A 26927-nucleotide genomic window follows, 5' to 3' on the forward strand; every position below is an offset into this window, starting at 1 on the left:
TAGTGGTTATTACTGAATTAAAAGGGTAAGTAGAAAAACCAAAACCATAAAAACCCTAGAAAATATTCATAAGCATTACTGATACATACTTGATATATGTTGCTACATAATACTGATAAATATCATAATGTGGTTTAATTGGACATTTAATTTTCACTCAACATTATTGTTTTTGGAGTTCTTTGGATATATTTTAGAATAACTTCATCAAATCCTAAAGTGATTTTTTTAGTATTCTAGAATTCCGATTGACATTGCATTAAACTTACAAGTTGAGAGGAAATTTTTATTTAACACTTACTATGTGTCCGGTGTAAAACAGTGATAAACAAGACATATCGGATCCCCACATTCAGAGAGTTGAGAAGATACAACTAAATCAGGCAATAAAAACAAAGGGTGATCAGTGCAAGATAATGGGAAGCATCCAGAAAAGGCAGCTAATTTGGACAGGCAGGATGAAGGAAAGCATTCTGGATAGGTAAAGAAAGTGATCCAATTAAAGAAAACAACATGTACAAACACAGAGGACAATGAAATAATCAGATTTTCAAATTAAGGTCACTATGGCTAAATATCTCATTAAAATAGTCACCTCTACCACCAGAAACCAACCAACCTACAAAAACCCCTCTATTACTAAATTATTTTAACACTCTGTGCAGTTGTTACGTGATTCCATCTTGCTGTTGGTTATTTACCCCTAATCACTTTAATCAAAAACCAGAAGCCCTGATAGAGGTGCATTTCAGAGATTTCCTAGCTGTTAAGGAGGTGCCTGGGTGGCTGTGTCGGTGAAGTGTCTGCCTTTGGCTCAGGGCATGATCCCAGAATCTCAAGATGGAGAGCCATATCAGGTTCCCTGCTCAGCAGGGAGTCTACTTTTCCCTCTGACCCTTCCACTTCTTGTGCTTTCTCTCTCTCTCCCTCTCTCCTTCTCGAATAAATAAATACAATCTTAAAAAAAAAAAAAAAAGGATTTCTTGGATCTCCTCATGTTTCTTCACCATTTTGTTTTCTAAGGAAGATGATGGAGCATCTGGCTGCCAGAATTAAGAAATGGCTGGTATGGGTGACCTCTGTGAGCACTGATTCTGGCCTTTTTGTTGAACATCTCTTGTCCTTCAATAATAAAGATCCTTTCTATCACCATTCAATAATTTTGTGAAAAAGAACACCAGTTGGGGGTGCCTGGGTGGCACAGTCGTTAAGCGTCTGCCTTCAGCTCAGGTCATGATCCCAGGGTCCTGGGATCGAGCCCCACATCGGGCTCCCTGCTCAGCGGGAAGACTGCTTCTCCCTTTCCCACTCCCCCTGCTTGTGTTCCCTCTCTCGCTGTGACTCTCTCTGTCAAATAAATAAATAAATTCTCTAAAAAAAAAAAGAACACCAATTGTCATTTCAGCCATGGAAAGATGACAAAATTAAGTACAAAAGTTTGGTAAAAAAAGCGATCCAATCAAAGAACACTGTATATGAGGAACACCAATATACATTTTTAAATAAAGAGGTTAAATAAAACAGCAAATAGTCCACTGTCTGGATTATGTTTCCCCTCAAAGCAAACAGTAAAATTCATTTGTGTGTCCAATGTTCAGAAAGAAATGTAGATCTACAATAGACCGACAAAAGCTGTCTATAGAGAATTTTTGCCATAGAGAGGATTCTTACAAAGAGGACTGCGAAAGCACTTCCCAACAATGAAAATCTATGGTTGGTATGTATAAACATGGCTGAGATTTCTGAAGAAAATGCAAATAACAATACAAAGCCCTTGCAAGAACTCAAAACCTGTGTTTGTTGTTTGGGTCAAACTTTACTGCACTAGAACATTCAGCCTTTGGAACCTGCACTGGGGAGCCTAATCCTCTATTCCTAGATGCATTACTGGCTGAAAAGTGGCAAATAAAATAAATTAGGTGTACTGGAGGAGCTTGCTCCCCGGAAAACATTCAAAGGTGTATTATTTATTCTTAAAGCAAAAGCAAAGAATCATTTTTACAAAAAATAAAAAATCATGACCCTGACTTTGTATTTCCTGATAAACCGATGTACAGATGATTTTCTTAGAAGTAGGCAGAGCTGCTTCTCCTCTACTAAGTATGTAGCACGATGATGACTTTTATTTAACTTATTTTTCAAATAAGCCTTTTAAGACAGTGTATAATTACTCAGTGCATGGACTCTGGGGTCAGGCAGAGTCAGCATGGAAGCCAGGCTCCACCATTCATATGGTACCTTAGGCTGATCCTTACCTCTGCCAAGCTTCTGTCTCCTCTTCTGGAAAACAGTTCCCAGAATTGTAAGGCTTGAAGGAGACAATGCATATAAAGCACGTAAGCTACGTAAAGCTACTATGCAGTCCTGGCACTAGCAAGAGCTCTGTGGTGGTGGATGAGACGGCAGTGAGGAGCAACTATCTTGTAACTTCAGTCCTATCAGCTTGTACAAACTTCAGAATGGTTTCTCAAACTCAAAGATAAAAGCGGGAGCGGTTTGGCAAAAGAAAGATGATAAAAGCTTTTGGCGAGATTCATAGATTTGACAAAATGAAACCCAAGTTACAGACATGATCCTCTACGACCTTTCGCAACAAGGGAAATCTGAGGTCAAATTCGTGTTCTTAAAGCAGGTTTACTTATGACCCATGGTTGTCTCACAGGTGCATAAAAATCATAGATATTCCTCCTGACCATAAATAGTCACTTAAACTCTTAAACTTTTCATCTTTTTATGCTTCTACCATAAAATTATTCCCTTATATGGGTGTGGTGTAGATCAATTTGAGATAAACCAGATGAAAACACCTCACTAACCGTAAGGTACTACACATTCACTGAACCAATATGCACTGTGTGTTTCTTGTATGTGAGGCATATTCCAGGTGAAGGGAAAGCATGGATACATAAATGATAAGATGCTGCTCTGTCAGTTTGGGTGCAGCTGTGGCACAGGGAGATGGACACAAAGAACCATAAGCCACGCTATGACTGACATGTGTGATCACGGATGCATGTGTGCAGGGCTATGGCACACTAAAAAAAAAAACCATTCCTGTGTTAAGACAGACACTCTTTATCAGTTGAAAAGTCCTTTTTAACAATTAATTGGCTATTTCACACCCAACAGGTGCTCAAAATTTGTGCTGTCTGCAGTCATTATTTAACTATTTAGAGATTCTCTACCCATTACATAATGTCAACTCTGCAATAGCAGAGACCTTGTTTTTCTCATTTACTAATGCAGCCTCAGTGCCAAAGAATGGTGTGTGGTGTCTGGTAGATGCTCAATAAATATTTGTTGGATGGCAGGATGGCTTTTATGTTGTGGCTACATAAGAAATAATCCCTATTTAGGGATCATTTCATTAGCATTCCTACAAAAACAAAATATTTGCTTATAAACTTTGGTCTGTATTTTCCTTGGTTTTTTTTTTTTTTTTACTCTATTCTTTTGTCACGCTCAGAAGGAACCACTGAATTAGTCTATTTCCTAATCAGTATACTAATTATTCGTAAGAAGAATTTAATCCAGTGGGTGTCACTAGGAACTATTCTGGTCAGTAAAGAGTGTTGGTGACATATGCCTTGGTTAGTGTATTTATCATATTTAAATGGACAGCTTTCCTCTAAAGAATTATATTTATGGGATTATTGTTAATATACCTTTTTCTCACTTAGACTATGATCTTTTAAAAAAATCTCTACAGGAGCAAAAGAAAACAAATCCATCAAACAAAAGTTACCTAAAAACAAAACAAAACAAAAAAAACCTAACAATATTATATATATATATGATAGAGGCATGTAAGTATTTTCCTTCTACTCCCAAAACACTCTACATGTATAAGTTTTGTAATGTTTTTATATTTTGTTTTTCTACCAAAACTAAAGTGAAAGAATACAAAGTAAAAAAGAAAGAAGAAAAATTCTATATTTTTCAGTAGAGTTAATAACCAGGAATGTGAAACCCAAATTTTTCCAATTTTATTTCCTCATTTTTTTCTATTTAAATATTATGAATCCAAAATGGTGCAAGAAAAACAAACTTCCAACACTTAGTAATATATCAAACAAACAAAACAGCAACACTAAACAAAACAAAACCATCACTGGAAAAAAGACTATACCAACTTTACATGGACTAAGTACAAAAGGGAATCTTCTGTACTCTTGTCAAACCACAATAAAGATTTTAAAAACAAAATCATATGAGTGGATAATAATAGAAACAGCTCCATGTGGCAGGTGCTGTTGGTAATTTATCAATTTTTAACAAATATTTTCTCTTGAAATAGACTTTTTTGCAATTTTGTTTTGCTCATTTGTTCCTTTTTTAAGAGCTCAAAATCAAGGTATTGAAAAAAGTAAGAACAGTGTTTCTGTGTGCGGTCAGAACATATTCCTATCAAAAACACAGGGTATGACCCGTGTATAATGGGCCAGCTGTAGATTTTTTTTCCTGCACAGACACAAAATGACATAAATTATAAGCTAGCACTGCCCCTACTGGAAAACACTGAGGAAAGACAGTGCTGAAGAGAACCACATACAATGCTCCCCCTAAAGAATGTGCGACTGTAGGATATTTGGATCATGCGACATTCCTCATTCAACCTTCATCACTTCCAATGCCAACACATTCTGGAGAAAAAGAGACAGACAGATCAGCTTCCATTCAGCACTATCCCACCCTGCTTTGAGTCCCTTAATTCTGAAGTAAAGAATGGGAGGAACAGAGGCGGATACCAAGGCACAGATATTCAGTCAAGGTGCTCAGGTTGGCCAAATCCTCACAGTGTCCCTCGCCAGAAAAAAGCCTAAGGTCCTGAATAAATATTTCTCTTACTTTTGAGGATTAGGAGCCTCTGGCCAAAAGAGAGAGAGAGAGAAAAGCTGGGGGAGAAATGCACACCCAGGCCCAAGCCTACTGTCTAATATCAGGTACCCACTCACATCAAGCTAACCTCTAGCAGCACTCTCAGAATCCTTAAGTCAGAAGTGAAGTGGTCAGTAAGGTCCTGTAGATATTCAGCCAACCTCGGCACAGGCTTCCTTCAGAAAGACCTGCCCTTAAGTTATACCCAAGATTTCCTGTGAATGAGCATAAACAAAACTTGGTTTCTCTAAGGCTGACTAACATTAAAAAAAAAAAAATCAATTAAACGGCGTTATTTCCTTCCATTCTTAGGAGCCCAGATGTTTAAAAAAGAAAAAAAATCCCAGAAACCACTGGGGTAGACAGCAAAGTACAAACAGAGAGAGGGAGTGGCTTGGGACAGAAGATTCAGTCAGCGCAGGGAAGCACAGATCATTATTATTTCCCTTTTGGTCAAGCAAACCAGAATGGTTGTAGCCCTTGTTTTTCACCAAACACTCACCCAGATGTGCCTTTGGCCACTGGCATAAATCTATATTTGAAACTTTTTTGGTAGACCCACAAAATGCTACGAACCAAAATTGTTAGCCTTAAGGTTACTTTGCCTGATTACTAACTCTGGCTTGCAGCTGGAATAACATATGATATCATTGCTTCTAAGGCAAGCCCAGTTTAAAAGCGATCGTTCACTTAGCCTATATATTCGACTCTTGCCTTCTAATCAGATGGTTGGCACAAATTCACCTAACTCCAAAACCTGGCGATGTGCCCTCCCTAGGCAAAGAAACAAGAGATTCATGGGTGGGTTTTTTTTTTTTTTCCTGTTTTTCCATTTGTCTCTCTCTTTTATTATTCAAAAATACAATACTTTAATGTGATAGAGGAGAACGACATCAAAATAAAATATTCTGCAAGAGAAAAGTGAAATGAAGATGATGTATCCTAATGGAGAAATGTACAAGTCTCATAAGGTTTCAACAAAAGGTTTGCTGGGGAGTAAAACTCAAGATGAAAATCTAACCTGGTTGCCAAATTAATAGATATATCAAGGAAAAATAAATTAGTGGACAAGGAAGCATTTTAATGATCTCAGTACTCACAGATGCATATATGCAAATAAATGCATATAAAGTTATCAAATAAATGCATATAAACTGAACATTTAATTAACGGGCTATGTAGGCCCTACTATGTTTTGAAAACTTTTTCATCCGAATTCCTGAGAACAAGAATGAGTGGAATGTGAGACAGAAGTGGCCAATAGTCATTTTGCCATTTTGCCCCAGGACAAATATTCCAGCAATACCCAGTAGTGAAGGGCATGGCTTCAATCAGACACATCTAGGTCTTACCCTGGCTCCAATACCGACTACGAGCAGTAAGACCACAGTCAAATTCATAACTTGTCCAACCTCTGCTATATGGGGCTCAAATCTGAATCAGCAGTTCTGAAAGTTTATTTATAAATTGGTTGATGAGAATCTAGGACTTACTTTTTTCACAGAGGCAACACCGTTAAGTGCAGTACTCAGGTACTCGGACCCGCCCAGAAAATCCTATCTTGTCCCAGATCCCTGGAGATGGCACAAATGGTACTAATGTCCTGAGAGCTAATCCACAGTACAAAATAAACTATGCACATCCAAGAAACCATGAATGGCTCGGTTGTGTCCAGCAGACAGCACGTGCTCAATGATTGCTATTACACGGAATGAACAGAATATTTTCTTTTGAAAAAGGCTTCTCGGCTGATTTTCCCTCCACCACTCAGAAGTGACACCTCTCTTGGCAGAGAACTAGAAGGCAGGGGCTTCCCTGGGAGAAGACAGAAAGTGATGAAGAGATGATTTATATTTCTGAGAACCAGAAAAGCTTATTCTAGTTACAGTGTCTCACCAGGTGTTCTGCATTGTGGGGGGAAAAGATGGGTAGAAGTCTTGTCAGTTAATAAAAGAGTCTAATCATGTGAGCCCCTGAGGGACCAACGTGTTAGTCTATTCAGATCTCTTTAATTCCAAATGTCTTTCATCTGTGACTTTTTCAGCAAATTTGTTTGGAAATTTTTAAAACTCTAACAATTTACGGTTGCATTAAAACGAGCTAAATCTCATACACTATTTCCAAATACTCCACAACCTGGCGATATTTAAGAGGACAGGCCTTGAGACAATTCATTATTTTGACTACTTTCTCATGAGGTCATAAAATGACCAGAATTACAAGGCTCACAGAAGAAGCTGCTGTGATGAAAACGGCAGCCAAAGATGTCCATGTTAATCAGAATGTAGTTTAACGAGTGTCACAAAGACCCAAAGTTATAGTGGCTTAGGCAAGATAGGAATGTATTTCTCAGTTACGTAAAGTCCAGGTAGATGATCCAGGGCTGGTACGGTGTTCATGTTATCTTCAGCAAACCAACCGTGGACCTTCCATCATTTGTTCAAACATCTCCAACACACAGCTTCCTGTCATGACCCAAGATGGCCACGCCTGCTCCTGCCATCCTGGCTGCATTTCAGCACGTGGGAGCAAAGGGTTAGAGGCGTGTACCTACCCTTTCCGTGCATAGCCTGAAGGTGGCCCACATCACTTCTACCTGTGTCTCATCACTAGAACCTAGCTGCAAAGGTGACTGGGAAGTGTATTTATTATTGTGGGTGGCCATGTGCTCCGGAAGAAGTCAGAACAGGTGTTAACATAAAGAAGCCTCTGTTCTATGTCCATATAAGGCATCATTTTTGACTCTAGTAAAGCTCGTAAGTATTTATTCATACTCAGGTGCTAATCTGTGGCAAGTAAACTCCATATTTATAACAAACTTCTCAAATGCCCACAGGCAGACAGTTAAGCCTGCTATTGCAAGCATGAAAATGAGGATGTACATTCTGGGACGTACTCACAGACAAGGTCAATAGAGTCCCTAGTCTCACTTATCTTACAATCTAGCAAGGAAGACATTGAATGTGTAACCAAAACATGTCAGTGAAGGAGAAGCAAAATGAAAACAAAGTAACGCACAAAGCTACTCAGGGAAGGCTTGGCTTGTGTGTGTGTGTGTGTGTGTGTGCGCGCGCGCGTGCACGCGCGCGCATGTGTTCAAGTGTGCATGCAGATGTGCCTGGGAAGAGAAGATGTATGATTCAATACTGAAGTTAATACTTAAGAGCCAGGAATAATGTGGAGCACTCCAAAACCAGGAGAAAGAGGATATACAAAGCAATCTATAGAGAAAGGAGGATAAACAAAGCAAATGGTTAGGAAACTTGAGAGACCATACAACCTTTGTATTCGGAAGTTATTTTTTTCACTTGTTCTAAACAGCGCTTTTTAGTGTTTATATTTCTTAAATAAAGTTAACTAATTTCAGGTCTGTTGTTCTAACTAAATTTTAGTTCAAAACAAGTGATCAGCAGCTGTGAATAAAATGTCTCACATGTTTTTAATCAAAATGAGTTACATACAAAACAGGTAAAAATAAGCAAATTCAATAATTATATTTCTTACATTAGTATTGCTTTAAAACACTAATCATGGGTTTATTTTTTTTTAAGATTTTATTTATTTATTTGACAGAGAGAGAGCACAAGTAGGGGAAGCAGCAGGGGCAGAGGGAGAGGGAGAAGCAGGCTCCCTGCCGAGTGGGGAGTCTGATGCGGGGCTCGATCCCAGGACCCCGGGATCATGACCTGAGCCAAAAGCAGACGTTTAACCATCCAAGCCACCCAGGTGCCCCAATCATGGGTTTATTTTAATTAAGATAATCTGTCATGATTTTTAACAATTTAAAGGCACAGTTTTTATATTTAAAATATTATACAGTTATATATCACTATAGGGACCCAAGCTAAGTCAACACATTGTTGAGCTATCAAGAATCCACTGAGAAAAATCTTAACCTAAGATCTCATAGTGCCAGCCCAAGAGGTCATCCCCAAAGCACCCATCCCTGGTCCTAAAGCAGATTAGGGGAAAGTTCAGTGTCACTTAAATAATCTTGATGTATTCACAGCATAGTTCACTAGGCACAGACTTGATGAAAAAAAAAAGTCTCCTCCTCAGTTCACAAAAGGTGCTAACATGAAATGAATACCCCAAGTGACAAACCCTTTGTCACACTCCTAGCCAGCGAAGGCAAACTGCCCACTCCAATGTCACTATTTTAACCCAATGCACAATACAGCAGTCAGGGAGACACCAAGTCTGGGGGACTTTTCATCTGCTTCCTACCTTTAAAGCCCCATTTTATTGACTTAAAGATACCACACACCATTAGCAAGAAACAGAATACTGCCATTAAACTAAGAAATACCATGAATTTCAGGACGCATCCCAATTTCAGAAATACTAAAATGTGAAAAAAAACAGACATCTTAGAATCAATGAGAAATGGTAGTATTCTTCTGACCAAATCTGCCCCTTTTTGTTTTCAGAATGAAAAATTACCTTTGCTATTTTCAACCTAATTATCAAAAAAGAAAGTTTTCGCAATCTCCCTCCTACCTCTCTTTGTAACAATGCTTAATACAAATGTCCAAAGAGGTAACTGGTAAATCTCCATTTAACTCTTCTCCAAAAATATTTAAGACATTTCATTCAAAACAACTGCTGATTACTGTAGGGCTCTCCAAGGGAGCCATCAAAAAAATAGCATCCCCCTTCCCAGCCATGGTTCTGAACAAGTTGGGAAATAAAGCAGACCTTAGTAAAGGCATGAGCCCAAACATCACTTTTGTTAATGATATAAGGCCAGTCTGGGTGGTAAAATATTAGGTCTGTTAGCCACGTTGGCTTGTTCCTTTGGAGCTCCAGAACCCGGCAGTCTTTTCCTCCAGGTCGGAGGCAAGCTCTGACCGGCTAAGCCCTCCCATGAAGACCCAGGGCACAGCACCTGCTCCGTGCTGCCAGCATGCTCTAAAGAGGAAGAAGAGTGGAGAAAGAAGGTGGCAGATTCTGGTCCTGAAAGAGCTGAGTACCACAGTGCTCTCCATAGGCAGAGCCCCTCTCGAGAGGAGAAAAGGCAGGGTTGAGCCCGTTCAATCATCTCAAATTTGCTAACCAGAAAAAAACACCCCTCTTCCCGAGAGAGGAGGCTGCAAGGGTCAGAGACAGACTAGGAGCATGGCTAGGAAAAGCCCCTCCTCGTGGAAATCAGGAATGGGGAAACTAGTTGCTCTCTCATACTTGCCTTTGTAGTCATTTTGATGTAATACTGTGAAAAACACTGTGACACAATAAGAAATATATTTTTAGTCTCTGCCCCCAGTTCCTGGCACACAGATTCTAAAACTCTTGTGTTTTCCTGAGCAATAGGGGTGCTAGGAGCATCGTTTGTTCTAATATTTGGTCTTTGACTCTGGTTCCTGATACATAGAACTCCTAAATCCCTTGGAATTTCCTGGGTGATAGGAGCATCTTTTGTTCTAATGAGGTAACTCTTGGTAGATTCCTAGATAGTTCCCGGGGACTGGTCACCAGAAAGACCAAGCCATGAGTAGAAGCTTAGAACTTTCAACCTCATCCCCCATCCTCCAGGGAAAGGGGAGGGGCTAGATACTGAGTCAATCATCCCTCCATGATGAAGCCTCCACAAAAATCCCTAAAGTATACAGCTTTGGGTTGGTAAACACATCGAGATGCTGGGAGGGTGGCACATCCCAACCACACGGGCACAGAGTCTCCTGCACTAAAGACCCTTCCAGACCTCACCCTATGTACCTCTTAATCTGAGTGTTCATTTTTATCCTTCGTAATATCCTTTGTAATAAACTGGTAAACTTAAATAAATGTATCCCTGAGTTTTGTGAGCCACTATAGCAAATTATCAAACCCAAGGAAGGGGTCTAACCCAGGGGGTCTGCACTAGGCCCATGCAGTTAGTGTCATGACTGAAATGTAGGACATCCAGTTGGAGTCTAGAGTTGGAGAATTGGTTGGTGTAGGAAAAGCCCTACACGTTTGGTGTCAGAACTGCTCAGAATAGTGTATAAAAGAAATAAGAGGTTTTCTTTTAAACATGCTCCAATTTTCCTTCTCAGGAAAAACCCTATGAAAAATCGCCTTAATCTATAAACGACACTCAGGTCTGACTTTGGGGATCATCTTTTTCTGCCTCTTACCTCACTCTTTACCCAAATGATGTCACCAGTACTTTTACAAGTGACAATTCATAACAAAACAGGACCTCCCAGGGTGTCGGTGAAGTCAGGCATGGAACTGAAATGAGGCATGACGCTTCCAAGCCATGCCACAAGGCTAGGGACCACATAGAAGCTCTAGAGGACCGGGAAGGTAAACCCCAATTTGTTATAGCACAAGCAGACACACTTACTTAGCTTAAGGAAATCTGATTTGTTATTGAAGAGATATTCTAAAATTTAGTCTATCATAAAAGGAACTCATTCTACCCATTAGAAACTTCTTTGACTTTTAGTAAATGGGATGCCTACTTTTCATTTCAAAGGCAGGTAGAATTTAAAACTAAAGCAACATGTACCTGGGTTATCTTGAGTGGCTTTGTAACTCATTTGTATTTGATCTAAAAATCACTTTCCAAGTTGGATTTTTTAATTTAGAAATATAAATTCTGCCTAAAGAAATAACTGGAGATAGAGAACACATATGTACATGGTCTGTTTTTTAGGAAGTATAAACCCAGCTCCCTCTCATACACAGAGTTTGCTACTGTTTCATAGCCACAATAAATTATGGTCAATAAAGTTTTTCTTTGTGACAATTAGCATAAGAACATCAGATTTGCATTGGAGACACTGGGTGTTATATGCAACTAATGAATTATTGAACACTACATCAAAAACTAATGATGTACTGGGTGCCTGGGTGGCTCAGTCGTTAAGTGTCTGCCTTCGGCTCAGGTCATGATACAGGGTCCTGGGATCGAGCCCCGCATCAGCTCCCTGCTCAGCGGGAAGCCTGCTTCTCCCTCACCCACTCCCCCTGCTTGTGTTTCCTCTCTCGCTGTGTCTCTCTCTGTCAAATAAATAAATAAAATCTTTAAAAAAAACCAAAACTAATGATATACTATATGTTGGCTAATCGAACTTAATAAAAAAAAGAAAGATATATATTGTAGAAACAATGGGATTTACATCTAGATTTACATAGAAAAAATGTTGTGAAACATTATCAAACAGTAAGTACAAAAAGGCAGCAACATCTTTCTAAGTAACAATCTCATTTTTCCTTAACAAATTTTAAGTTAGAAAAACAAAGTCTAGGTGAGAGTATGTTAAAGGCATTGCTCGCATAAAATAAATTGGCATTTGTAATATTTTTAGTTCAGCTGAAAGAATAAATAATAACTACTATTTATTGAGCACTTATTCCATGCCAAGCACTGTACTTAGTGATGCACATATATAATTTTATTCAGTCCTAACAATAACAAACACTATGAGGTAGGCAATTTAATCCTAATTAGAAGAGGTGACTAAATGAAACTTTCTTGCTATACTATAAAAAGAGAATTCTTTGTAGGCTGCCATCCAAATTAAGTAAATCTATACTTTGATTAAAAAAAAAAAAGCAAAGCTACTCTTACAAGTGAATACATTCATTACAGAATCATAAATGTATCCATGTTCAGGTTAAATTTGCTCTTTTCTACATTTTAAACTTGAAACAGAAACAATTATCTTTTAATGAGCACACATGTACCAAACGCCTAAAACATAGACTGTGATTTTGGACCTTGGAGATAAGGGAGAGGAAAAGGAGTTGAGAAGATATTTTATCTCCTTTGGTTTTTAAAAGCATATTCACTGCTGATAAATATTAGATTTTTCCCAACAACACTCAAAATAGTTTCCCTTTTGAGCACATAACATTATCTTTCTGTCATTTTCAGAAGCCTGAGCCAAACATAAGTCTTAGGAATTGTACTCAGATCTATTGCTGACTTGTCATGAAATTGCCAAAACCACTGAACTGAGAGATGGTAGTATAGAGGAAAGGCAGTAACCTGTGTTTAATTATAGATTCTCAGGACCAATTCCTTTTTCTTAACCAAGACTGTCTATAATGTTAGTTATAAAGTCAACATTGAGGTCCCGGTGACAGAGACGTGGTAGAGAGTGGTGGAAATGAGTCTCCAAAGAAATAAACAACTCTCAATGCTGGCTGAGATTTGCATCTAGGTGGCTCTCAAGCTCTTTGGGAAGAGCTAGGAGTCGCCCTCATCTTCAAAATAAACTTAGATGCTCCACTTTCAAACCAAAGTCCATAAAAGGGACAGTTCACCGTATACTAGGACTTGTTACACTAATGGATAAGTGTGTACTATATAAAGTAAGCACGGCCATAAACAAAGAGCAATTAGGATGGCCAATCTACAAGCTCGCCTATGCTAAAGCACTAACTTGCAAGGACCCAGAAATGACTGAGAACACAGTGCTAGCCTGGATAATGTGCAATTATGATAAAAGTAGGGTTTTGGCATTTTAAATGCTTATTTCTTTTTCCCAGTGTTTTTATTCCTTTCCACTTGCTGAAAGAACCACACCAAGTCTTGTGGTCACATCTGAGGCAGTCTAATATGGAACAGGATTCTAACAATTAATTATAAATATAAGATGGCTTAGAATTAATACTGTGTCAAGTTTCTTCAGAAACCTCTAGTGCATTGAAAGATTATCATTCCTGAGAGAAAACTGCTCTGCCTTGTTTTGAAACACTTTTTTAGATTTTGGAGCTGTGGGAAGCAGAGGGTGAGGGCGTTGTGTGTGGTAGGGCAGTGAGGAGGGAAGGAGTTGGAGAAGAGGCCTAGAGCAGGTTATCAGAGCCCAACGGAATGAAAAGGGGTATCCATGTGGGGGAAGCAACCGTGCAGGCTGTCGCCATCAAAGGAGGGTGAGGAGGGCATCTTTACATGGTGGGTGGCAGAACCCAGCACTGTTGGAACCCCAGGAGGATAGAGAGGACATCCACGGGGAAGCTGGAGGCAGTGAGGGCCCAGTGCAGGGTATCAGAACCTGAGCAAGGTGGGTGGTGGTGGGGGGTACAAAAGTCTATCAAGGCCCCTGTGGGGTGAGGAGGGCATGGTAGGAGAGGGGACACGGGATGCAGGGGGAAATGAAGCAGCAGGCCCATATGGGTTGTCAGAACCAAAGGAGGTGAGAAAAGCATTCATTGGAGGTTGGAGGAGAGTAACACCCCAAGACCCTGCCAGGGCCTGAGCAGGGAGGTCAGAGCATCTAAACAGGGGGTTGGCAACGGCAGTACTCTGGCAGGGAGCCAGAGGCTGCAGAGTGAGGAGGCATCTGTGCCACGGGAGCAGCGATGGGGCCTGCTGGGGGCTCTGGAGCCTGAGAGGAGTGAGGAGGACACCCATGGATGAGGGCAAGGCGGGGGTAGCACGGCGCCAGATGTCAGAGCTCAAGCGACGTAAGAAAGGCATCCCTGTGGGGGTTTCAGCAGGGCCACCTGGGTGTGAAGCAAAAGAGAATATCTATGTGGACTTGGCCATGGCCTACAACAGGAAGAGAGAGCTCAGGCGAGGTGCGGAGGGCATGAGAGGGGCAGCACCTCTAATGGAAGATTGATTATGTATGGGGGGAGTTTGTCACGTCACTAAATATGTTGACGGTAATGGGAGACAGGTTCTTCACTGTCAGAGAGGGAAGTTACAAATATGTAAAGGGAGAACGCTACAATAACCCTGTGGTATTCAATTAGAATTGGGGCATTCGTATGAACTCCTGGCCTTAAACAGATAGGTATAGGCATCGGGACAGATGAGATCGACAGATGCAGAGATAGATAGCCGAATCTTTAGAATGATTCATAAAATTCTGCTAATACTGACCAAAATGAGACCAAAGTGAGCACATTAAAAATACGAGGCACTTAAAAATGGAATATAACTATGTATTCAAAGGAGATTTAAATTCTTATGAGAATTCTATGAATAAATTTATGCTAATAAATTTGAAAATAAAAATGAATAGCCGATTTAAGCTAATATAAACTACCAAAATAATCTCAAGAGGAAACAAAAGAATTAAATAGATCTAGAAACATTTAAATAACTAAATTGGCAATAAAAATCTAAATCTAAAAACAACAAAGCTATTTGAGATGATTCCTTAGAGATATTTCACTGTTGAGCAACTGTGATTCCTTTCTTATATAAATAGCTCCAGAAAATACAAAAATGAAACTCACCCTGATTTTAAAAAAACTACCATAACCTTTGTTTCAAAACCAGACAACAGAGCACAATGAAGAAAAATTATATGCTAATTTCACCTATGAGCATAAATGAAAATAGCTAAGTGTTAGCAAACTAAATCCAGTTGTGTGTGTGTGTGTATGTGTAAGACCAAGTTGAACTTATCCAGGAATGCAATAATGATTATTTAACATTAAAAAAATTATAAATACAATTCACCACTTAACAATTAAGGGAGAAAAAACCCTACATAGCCATCTAAAAAAATTCATAATGAATTTAGAAATGAAACTCAACACTCATGAATGATAAAAAACAACAACAAAACAACAATTCAGTAAACTAGGTTTAGGAAGAAACTTTCTAAGCTTAATTAAAGAAAAAAACCCTCAGCAAACAATATTTAATGGTAAAATTTTAGAACATTTTCTTTAAAGTCAGGAATAAGATGAAGATGCCTCTTTTCACTGCCTCTGTTGAAGACTGTCCTAGTATCTGGTCAGAGCACTAAAAAGAAAGTGGTATCAAGAAAGTGTAGAACGGAAGAAACAAACACAAATGCCAATGCAAAGTTGATGGACATGTGATCACCAGGCAAAAGTGAAGAGTTTCCCTATATGCCAGCAATGGACAGTCAGAAAATTGCATCTTTAAAAATTCAATTCACAGTGGTATTAAAATCTTTAAAATACCCACAAATAAATCTAATTCCCTCTTAGAAAGAAAATCATAAGCTGGACATGCTGATTTTAAGACATTGTGGTATTAATTCTGTGACAGATAAACTGGCCACTGAAACAGACTAGAAACTGAGAAATAAACTCACTGTTATATGGGATTTTAGTACATTACATATCAATAGGAAAAGATGAATATCTTTTGGCTCTAAATAAGAAAACCAACATTTTTTTAAAAGATTTTATCTGAGAGAGAGAGAGAGATAGCGAGAGAGAACATGAAGGAGAGGGAGAAGCAGACTCCCTGCTGGGCCGGGAGCCCAGTGTGGGGCTCAATCCCAGAACCCTGGGATCATGACCTGAGCCAAAGGCAGACGCTTAACGACTGAGCCATGCAGGCGCCCCGAGAAAACCAACGTTTTTTAAGTGGCTCAAAAATGAGAAGAATTATTATCTCACAAAACAAGATATTTGAGCTAAGGTTCAAAGTCATCAAAGATCCAAGTTCTGCCTGTCCTCCTCAGGATCTCAGTGAGCTCCCTTCATTATCACAAAATGCTCATGTCCCAAACATCAAGAAGCAGAAAAAAGAGACTGTTTCCTCATTACGTATCTTCTGTCAGGGCAAAAGAAAATCTTCCCTAGAAACACTTCCAGCAAACTACCCTTTGCTTGTCTTTGGCTTGAACTGCTAAACTAATCATTAGGTAGGGAAATGAGAATGCCAATGTACTCTGAGAGCAATCAGGATTTGCCTGAATCATTTGGGAAAAGAGTAGACACTGGAACAAATTGGTGTTCTGCCAACATGAGAAAGAGGAAAATGACTCTTAGGTAAGTAATTTATGGTACAATGGAGTATTCGATAAATAGCATGGGGAGACTAGACTATCCATATGGAAGAAAAGAAAGCTAGATCTGAATACCATAAACAAAAATAAATTCCATGTGGATTAAAATTTCAAATGTCAAAAGTTAATTTTTAGCAGAAAATACAGAACAATATGTTTTGAAATCAGGGGTAGAAATAGATGTCTAGGGGCACCTGGGTGGCTCAGTTGTTAAGCGTCTGCTTTCGGCTCAGGTCATGATCCCAGAGTCCTGGAATCGAGCCCCGCATCGGGCTCCCTGCTCTGCGGGAAGCCTGCTTCTCCCTCTCCCTCTGCCCCTGCTTGTGTTCCCTCTCTCGCTGTTCCTCTCTCTGTCAAATAAATAAATAAAATCTTAAAAAAAAAAAAAAGATTTCTAATATAAACCACAAATAAGTACAAATCATAAAGGATAATATTAATTAGTTAGACTATATTAAAATTTTAAACTTTTGTACAATATACTGGCATTAAAGTTAGAAGACAAACCATAGCCTCAGTGAAGTATTTGCATGATGTAAGACAGTTTTCTGTTACCCAATAGATAAAAATGGGCACAGTACAAGTATGAGCAATTGACAGAAGAGGAAAACTGAGTCAGTAAATACTATAAAAGATGCTCAACCTCATCAGTAGTCAGAGAATTGCAAACTTATATAAAGAAATAGCACTGACCCACTATTAAAAAATGTTCTAATTTGATAATACTGAGTACTGGACACTATGTGGGGAAACAAAATGTCATCCATGCCTAGCAGAAGGATCAACTAGGTCAACCTCTTTGGTGATCACTTTGTTGATATTTAGTAAATTCAACAATATGCATTGTCAGTAATCTAACATCCTTTCCAATATATGTATCCTAGAGAAACTCTTTCACGTGTATACCAAAACACATGGTCTAGAATATTCACCACATTCTTTCTTGTTTTTCTCTCTCTCTCTCCCTCTACACACACATACACACACACACACGAATATGGAATAGCTTAATTATACAACAATATGAATTGTATAAATAAAGTGTTGTATATTCATATAATCAAATAGTATGGTATAGTTTAAATAAATGAACTAGATCTATAGATGTCAACTTGAATTATCTTAAAAATAGAATGTTGAGAGGAAAACACAAGTTGTTTAGGAATATTTATAGTACAATATTACTTACATAAAAAGTAAAACCCAGAGCACAATACTCTGTATTATTTATGGATAAATAAGTATTTAATAAAAATACAGAAACAAGGAATCGTGTTTGTGATTACCTCTGGGAAAGAAAAAAGAAGAATCAGAGCAATGAAAGGTATAAGTATCAGAGATGTTTCAACTTTATTTCTGTTTTATTTCTTTAATGAAAAGGATATAAAAATATTAAAAATGGATAAATTACATTGAGTCTACGTGGGGAGTACATATAGATATGTCATATTATTTTATTTTAGTTTGAAATGCTTTATAATTTTTTAAGTTTTCCATGAAAATATTTCATCAATCATGAAAAGGTCCTAACCCCATACAAATCACTTCAAATTCACTACATTCACAAATGTTGTTTGTCTTCATTCGTCTTTTACTAAGCATCATTTTAAGCCACATGCTATATGTTGTTTGAGGATTAGAGACTAGTTAGCGTCAGAAGAAATGTAAATAGTAGTAATATTCTGCAAGGAAAGTCGCAAGGATTGAATAAAGATACCATGAAGATCAAGAAAGGTCCAAATGGCATAAAATTGAAAAGAGGTTAGTCAAATGCTCAAAAAACATTCTTGGTATTGAGTGAGAAGCCAAAGATGTCACTGTCAAAAAAAAAACAAATAAAAACAAAACGAAAAACAAAAAATCAAAGGTATGGAAAATTTCTACTAAAATTTTAATTTGGAGGCTCTTAGAGAATATGATATAGAGTATATGTCAACAATATGACTTATTACTAAGACTACAATAACCATCAAAGTTTTTTCCCAGAAGCAAGCATTTTAACTATTAATATCCCAAGAAACTCCCATAGCAACATACCTGGAGAAGGAGTCTTTCAAAAGCCAGAAAGTTATCCCACTTGGCAGTCTGCGGGTGTTTCAGAGTTTGAACTGTGGCCAGCCCAAGCTGTAGGAGCCCACAGTGATTCACTAAAGCTTTGACATTGTTCTTGAAGAGCTGAATATAGGACATGAGCTGCCCCGGAGTGGCTCTCCCTGGAGAAACATAATAATTTATCAGTAGTAAAATCATGAGAAGAATGCCATTAATAATATTACTGCTTCCTACTGGCACAGAATTTCAGAGTTGGCTGCAAGCTTTCCTAAGCTATTGTGATTCTTACAACAACATGTTGACAGTAGCAAATTTGAAACTATTACCTGCCTTTTACAAGTAAAGAAACAGGGGGCACCTGAGTGGCTCAGTTGGTTAAGCATCCGACTCTTGATCTCAGTTTGGGTCTTCATCTCAGGGTCCTGAGTTCAAGCCCTGCATTGGGCTTCACACTGGGCATGGAGCCCACTTAAAAAAAAAAAAAAACTGGGGCGCCTGGGTGGCACAGTTGGTTAAGTGTCCGACTCTTGGTTTCGCTTCAGGTCATAATGTCAGGGTCATGAGATCAAGCCCTGCATCAGGCCCCACACTCAGCAAGGAGTATGCTTGAGATTCTCTCTCCCTCTGCCCCTCCCACTCATGCTCTCTCTCTCTCTAAAAATAAATGAACAAATCTTTAAAATGTAAATAAGTAAAAATTTAAAAATTAAAAAAAAACACACAAGTAGAGAAACATATTAAGTGATCTGGCCAAGGCTCTATTACTAGTAGAACTTATTTTATAATTCTGCAATGCCCCACAAATAAATTCTCAAAGTCATCCAAATAAGTATTCTTTGAGCTCAACATGGAGTGCCTCTCCAAGCAGAGTACATAGCGATCTAAGAAGCAAAAAGGCAAAATTTCTAATGGTGTGTGTATGTATAGAAAGTAAGAAGAGAAATCCGTTACAACTGTGGCTAAAACCTTATCACTGATATCAGTGGGTTCATGACAATATTCATGAAGATCAAAGCTGGCTGTCACATGAAATAAAAATCTATGGAGACCTGGGGTGGCAAAAACACTGGAAGATGAGGCATCAGAAGAAAACACTGCGCATGAGTGATACAGCACATTTACTACAATGGTCACCTAGACTAAAACAAGAGCCCTATCTCATAAAAGACTAGATAGTACAGAAAAACAAAACGTTTGTTGAAGATTCACTCCTTTAGAGCCTCTAAGTCCAACATTTGCCTATTGCAGTCCTTTGAGTCACTTCACATTGTCCAACGTATCAAACTGCATTCCTGCTGATCATGGGTGCTATGGACAAAACTCCTGAACACCAGATTCTCTCCATTGGACAAGGAGGTAGCAGTGGGGCCAAACATAGATGCAGGTCAGGTAAATCTTTCCTACACACCTTATCCATACCATGTTTGTGGGTTGCTCTCCAATGCCTGAAATCCAAGTTTGTTTATTGTATCTAGGTATAATATTTAGCAATGAAATCACCTATATTTACTTAGCACCTTACAGTTTACATAGTGCAAGTATGCCATCTTCTGATTCTCATAGCAACTCTACGGGGTGGCAAACAAGGCATGTGCTGCATCTGTTAGACCCACCTGAGGCACTGGGAGTTCAGTGTCTTACACAATGCTAAATATCAGGTATCACTTAATAAGTGGTTTTTGATCACAATACACAAAAACCAAAGACCTTGCCACAAGAAAGTTATAAGCCTGCAACAGAAAGAATAAGAATAGTGGAATGGTAAGTAGTGAAGCAAGCCTCACTCATTTCTTTGGTTCCTTGGTAAAGTCTGAGTTCATTCCTGATTCTCAAGGCAGCAAGCTAATGATCTACTTGCTTAACTACTTACAGAGAAGAGCCTCATCAATTCCTTCTTTGTCTGGTTCTGAGTCAGGTTTATTAAGGTATAATTTACATAAAGTTCACCCTTCTTCTGGTGTACAGCTCTAGGAATTGTGACAAATGCATATAGTTGGGTAAGCACTATCACAGTCAAGATACAGAACATTTCCATCATTCCAAAGACTTTACCCTCTTAGTAGTCAATTCTCCTTCTCCACCCCAGCCCTTGTGAGCACTTCTCTGTGTTTATCTGATCTCTGTCCCATAGTTCAGCTTTTCCAGAATGTTATAGAGATGGAATTATACAGTATGGAGCCATTTGATTCTGGCTTCCTTCACTTCAGCATAATGCATTTGATATTTGTCCTTGTTGTTGCTTGTATTAGTAGTTTGCTCCCTTTTTTTGCTGAATAATATTCCATTGTATGAATGTGTCATAGTTTATTTAGCCATTCATTTATCCATTCACCAGTTAGTGATCATTTGGACTAGTTCCAATTTTTTAGAAATTATGAATAAAGCCTTCACAAATATCCATGTTCAGGTTTTCATGTGAGTATGTGTGTGTGGACAAATGGTTTCATTTTTCCTGGGTAAATTTCTAGACCTGGGGTTGCTGGGTCATATGCTAAATATATGTTTAACTTTGTAAGAAACTGACAAATTGATTTCCAAAGCAGCCTGTCCTGCCAGCAACCTATGAGAATTCTAGTACCTCACATCCTCACCAGCCGTTGCTACTGCCAGTTATTTTTATTTTAGTCGTTCTAATACATGTGTAGCAACATCTCACTGTGGTTTTAATTTGTATTTTTCTAATGATAAATAATGTTGATCATCTTTTTATGTGCTTATGTGCCATCCTGTATGTTTTTTGGTGAAGTGTCTGTTCAAATCTTTTGCCCATTTTTTATTAGGTTGTTTACTTTCTTATTATTAAATTGTGCCATTACTTTTATTAAGTCATTGATTCAACATATATTTCTGTGACAGACACTGTTCTTATTGCTAGAAATAAACCTGTAAACAAATCAGACAAAACTCTTTGTCCTCACAGTGAACAAATATAAAAGACAAATGTCTCCTCGATACCCTCCTATTTAATTCAATCTATTACATATCATTCTCATTTAGGGATGGAGGCCTTTTGTGCAAACGATAACATGTTTACACAATGACATCTTTTAATGCCTATTAAAAAAATTTTCACATGAAATGCGTTCAATCAATGATTGCCATGACCTCCATGTATTTGTTACACAATGTACTGCTGGTGATGGCAATTCGGTTCCTGTACACATAGAGCTTAGTCTATCAAGAGAGATGTTCATTAAACAATTATACAAATAATTACTTAATCATGTTTGTGGTAATACTGCTGAGGAAAAATACAAAATGTCTTGAAAGCGTGAAAGGCCCTTTAAGATTCAAAACTGCTAAATTGTCCAACCCTATCTCCTTAACTCAGGAGGCAGAATTAAGCTCAAAATACATATAACCCATTTGCAATTTAACTGTCTTATAGAGAGAAATCATCAGAGCAAGTTATCAGAAGGTCTGTTTAGATTTCTGTTGTAATAACCATATATTCAATTTAAAGATAAGAGTTTCGTTGATTCAAAAACATAGTTGAACTTTTTATCTAGTTAGCATTTCCTAGCTCAGCCTCTAGTCATCATATTTACGTAATGCTGCCTGCCCACCTAAGGCATGTGATCCAAAGGAACAAATGAGTATAGAGAATTTGGTAATTGGAAATGCAACAACACACTACATTGTGAATTTAGTAATTATTTGCCTTTGCTGCCCTGTTCTGTTCCCCTCTATATAGCTTTTTTTTTTTACGTACAAATGCCAGTAACACTTCATTAGGTACATCTTGATAGCAGATTTCTTTTTGCTCCATAACATGCTGCTTAGAATTCAGTAAAGAAGTAGGTCACACAGGTGCTTTAAAATATACGCTAGTGAACACTTTTTCATGTGTCTGTTAGCCAGCTGTATGTCTTCTTCAGAGAAGTGTCTGTTCATGTCTTCTGCCCATTTTTTGATTTGATTATTTGTTTTTTGGGTGTTGAGTTTGAGAAGGTCTTTAATAGATCTTGGATACCAGCCCTTTCTCTGTAGTGTCATTTGCAAATATCTTTTCCCATTCTGTGGGTTGCCTCTTTGTTTTGTTGACTGTTTCCTTTGCTGTGCAGAAGCTTTTTATCTTGATTAAGTCTCAAAAGTTCATTTTTGCTTTTGTTTCCCTAGCCTTTGGAGATGTATCCTGAAAGAAGTTGCTGTGGCCGATGTCAAAGAGGTTACTGCCTATGTTCTCCTCTAGGATTTTGATGGATTCCTGTCTCACATTGAGGTCTTTCATCCATTTTGAGTTTATCTTTGTGTATGGTCTTAGAGAATGGTCGAGTTTCATTCTTCTGCATGTGGCTGTCCAATTTTCCCAGCACCATTTATTGAAGAGACTGTCTTTTTTCCATTGCATATTTTTTCCTGCTTTGTAGAAGATTATTTGACCATAGAGTTGAGGGTCCCTATCTGGGCTCTCTATTCTGTTTCATTGGTCTATACATCTGTTTTTGTGCCAGTACCATGCTGTCTTGGTGATCACAGCTTTGTAATATAGCTTGGAATCGGGCAACGTGATGCCCCTAGCTTTGTTTTTCTTTTTCAACACTTCCTTGGTGATTCAGGGTCTTTTCTGATTCCATACAAATTTTAGGATTGTTCCAGCACTATGAGAAATGTCACTGGAATTTTGATCGGGATGCCATTGAAGGTATAGATTGCTCTGGGTAGCATAGACATTTTAACAATGTTTATTCTTCCGATCCATGAGCATGGAATGTTTTTCCATCTTTTTGTGTCTTCTTCAACTTCTTTCATGAGTGTTCTGTAGTTCCTAGAGTATAGATCCTTTACCTCTTTGGTTAGGTTTATTCCGAGGTATCTTATGTTCATCATCATTAGCCATCAGGGAAATTCAAATCAAAACCACAGAGATACCACCTTACACCAGTTAGAATGGCAAAAATGGACAGGGGAAGAAACAACAAATGATGGAGAGAAAGGGGAACCCTCTTACACTGTTGGTGGGAATGCAAGTTGGTACAGCCACTTTGGAAAACAGTGTGGAGATGCCTCAGAAAATTAAAAATAGAGCTACCCTATGACCCAGCAACTGCACTACTGGGTATTTACCCCAAAGACACAGATGTAGTGAAAAGAAGGGCCATATGCACCCCAACGTTCATAGCAGCAATGTCCACAATAGCCGAACTGTGGAAAGAGTTGAGATGCCCTTCAACAGATGAATGGATAAAGAAGATGTGGTCCATATATTCAATGTAATATTACTCAGCCATTAGAAAGGATGAATACGCAACTTTTACACCAACATGGATGGGACTGGAGGAGATTATGCTAAGTGAAATAAATCAAGCAGAGAAAGTCAATAATCATACGGTTTCACTTATTTGTGGAACATAAGGAATAGCATGGAGGACATTAGGAGAAGGAAGGGAAAAATGAAGGGGGGCGGAATCGGAGGGAGAGAGGAACCATGAGAGACTATGGACTCTGAGAAACAAACTGAGGGTTTTAGAGGGGAGGGGGTGGAGGGATGGGTTAGCCCAGTGGTGGGTATTAAGGAGGGCACATACTGCATGGAGCACTGGGTGTTATACGAAAACAATGAATCGTGGATCACTACATCAAAAACTAATGATGTATTGTATGGTGACTAACATAACATAATAAAATAAAATTTAAAAAATAAATAAATAAAATAAAATACAGGCTAGTGAGATTTTCAAAATCTTAAAGTTAATCACAACCTTACATAAAACAAATGGAAATCAACTAACTGACTGCCAAAAATGCTACAATGAGACTGATGACTTGAGAAAGCTGCTCAGTTCACATCAACTAAAACAGCAAACAACCAGAAGCAGGTGCTGAAAAAGTAAGAGCAGGACATGTATTCATATCTCATATCAGAAAACAACAACAACAAAAGCTTGGCATGCAAACTTACATGGTGATTTTAAAATGTCCATTCAGAAGGCCTTGCAACACACTTTTTAAAGCCATAAAAACAAAGGTTATTTGATATCAAGACTGTATAATATATAGCAACTTTTTGAAAGATGATGATTTGAAATCTGAAAAATAGTTTTCAAGTAAGAAAAGCTATTGGGCTTTTTTTTTTTTAAGAGTTTTTAAGAAAGAGAAATAGGCTTCTTACTTAGATTTAGCTAAGAGAAAAACATAAAACTTTATCAACCATCAATTCTCTTTATATTTTTAAATCCTTATTAAAATATAATTATCTCTTGAGGGAAAGTGGACAGATTTGGAAAACAAAAGGATTTAACATTTTAATATTGTTTGTGATCCTTACAATATTGAATTCAACTGAAATCAAATGCATCATGGAGCCTATTTTTCCATTAACTACATACACTTGATAAATTATAATTTTCTCAACCTGTTTTGTGGTTTGTTAAAATATATTTAAAATATCTACACATATCTATACATACATGATTCTTTGTTGATATGCTTAAAATAAAGAATGTTCTGGAAGGGGGGGAAATCAGAGGGGGAGACGAACCATGAGAGACTATGGACTCTGAGAAACAAACTGAGGGTTCTAGAGGGGTGGGGGGGGGATGGGTTAGCCTGGTGATGGGTATTAAGGAGGGTACGTTCTGCATGGAGCGCTGAGTGTTATACGCAAACAATGAATCGTGGATCACTCCATCAAAAACTAATGATGTAATGTATGGTGATTAACATAACATAATAATAAAAAAATAAAATAAAATAAAATAAAGAATATTCTGTCAATGCCGGGTTTGATTTAATCATAAAACTGTGTCTTAATGGTAGAAAGCAACCACCACCAGAAATTTTGTCTAAAATACCATATTTAGCTACTAAATTTTTTTAAAACCTCTTGGCAATAGAAATAATAAGACTGTCATTGCATGTTTTTTATTCATCATTTTCATGAAAACAGTGTATGAAATTTGAATAAACAAACCTAGGTGTTCTAAGTCTTGCATTCCCAGAAATCAGCATTTCATTTGTCTCCTTTTTAATCATTTTTCTAATATAATAAAGGCGCAGTACATTAAAATACTTATATATAAGAGGTCCTGCTGAAACTCTGGTTTATTTGCTCATACACAATTGGCAAACAGAATAATTTCAATATTACACAAAAGTCACATCTGTTCATTTGTTTTTTTTTCATTATTTCAACATTTTGTGCCACCTAATAACAGCAGCTGAACACAAATAGCCCCCTTATACTTCCCCCTTACTTCTTAGTTCCCCCCTTTCATCTTGCAAATCAACTGTACTTTTAGTTTTACCTTGTCACAATGACTGGCATTTATATTTTGTTCTGTAACCATATTTATTTTTATGTGCTTTTTCTATGGTTTCATTAGAAAAGTTCAAAATCAATCAATAGTGCTTACATCAGTATGAACTATATAACTATTAATGACAGAGCCAAATTATGTGCTATGATTACCTTTCCTTATGCATATAATACACTTTGCTTCTAGAATGCTCTGTGGCGTATTTCCTTCCTTCCTTCTTTCCTTCCTTCCTTCCTCCCTCCCTCCCTTCCTTTGCATTATCTACTTAATCAAAGCTTTAAAGTATTCTAACCTCCAATACAGTATCCTATCTTTGGAGTCTGGGTTTTTTTTTTCCCCTCCCTGAATACTGTCAAACCTTTCATTCTCCCATTCCAACATAGGCAGATTGTTTTCTAGGCCTTTCTGCACAGCCAGCAGCCTGGAACTCCTTTTATTGCTCTCCTCTGTTGGAACGGTTTCATTAAATCCCTGATTTTTCCTTCTTGGTATACTGCCTTTTCTTACTGGACATCCTTAAGTAACCTCAGAAAAGGAACTCTGAAGAAAGCAGAGTTTTTGTATCCCTGAAAAGGCATTTTCTTGTCCTCAAAGTTTCATGGTAGTTTATTGGGGTCTGGAATTCTAGGTGGCCAATAATGCATTATGCATTATCTTCTGGTTTTCAGGGTTGCTGATAAAGAATGTGTGCCAGTCTCATTCCTGTTCCTTTGTAGGTGAGCTTCTTTTTTCCATCTTGGGGCCTTTAGGATCTTATTGTCTTGTACTCTAAGGACTCACAGTTATTATGTCTAGCTTAGAGGTCTTTTTATTCTTCCCAATTTCTTCTCAGTAAGCCTATTCAATTTGACTATGTCTTTCTTCACATCTGGGAAAGTCTCACATTCTTCCTTTGCTAATTTCTTATTCTCTGCTTTCTCTTTCTTTCTGAAACTTCTAATATAGTTTTTGGATATCCTGGATTGGTTCTCTATTATCTTTTATCTTTTCTATCATCTTTTCCATTTCCTGTTTTTTTCTACAT

At 38.0% G+C, this 26927-nt stretch overlaps 1 protein-coding gene across 2 annotated transcripts in view; it reads right to left on the reverse strand.

Annotated features, from left to right (window-relative positions):
- SCFD2 (sec1 family domain containing 2) overlaps positions 1 to 26927 on the reverse strand; it is a 433063-nt gene that overhangs the window by 307108 nt on the left and 99028 nt on the right. For both annotated transcript variants that reach the window (XM_078068601.1, XM_036106903.2), the window contains exon 4: positions 18630 to 18805. In XM_078068601.1, coding sequence (XP_077924727.1) covers positions 18630 to 18805 — 176 coding nt within the window. The remainder of the gene's footprint in view (positions 1 to 18629; positions 18806 to 26927) is intronic.

The sequence above is a fragment of the Halichoerus grypus genome, chromosome 3 (assembly GCF_964656455.1).
Source record: "Halichoerus grypus chromosome 3, mHalGry1.hap1.1, whole genome shotgun sequence".
In the NCBI taxonomy this organism is placed as follows: Eukaryota; Metazoa; Chordata; class Mammalia; order Carnivora; family Phocidae; genus Halichoerus; species Halichoerus grypus.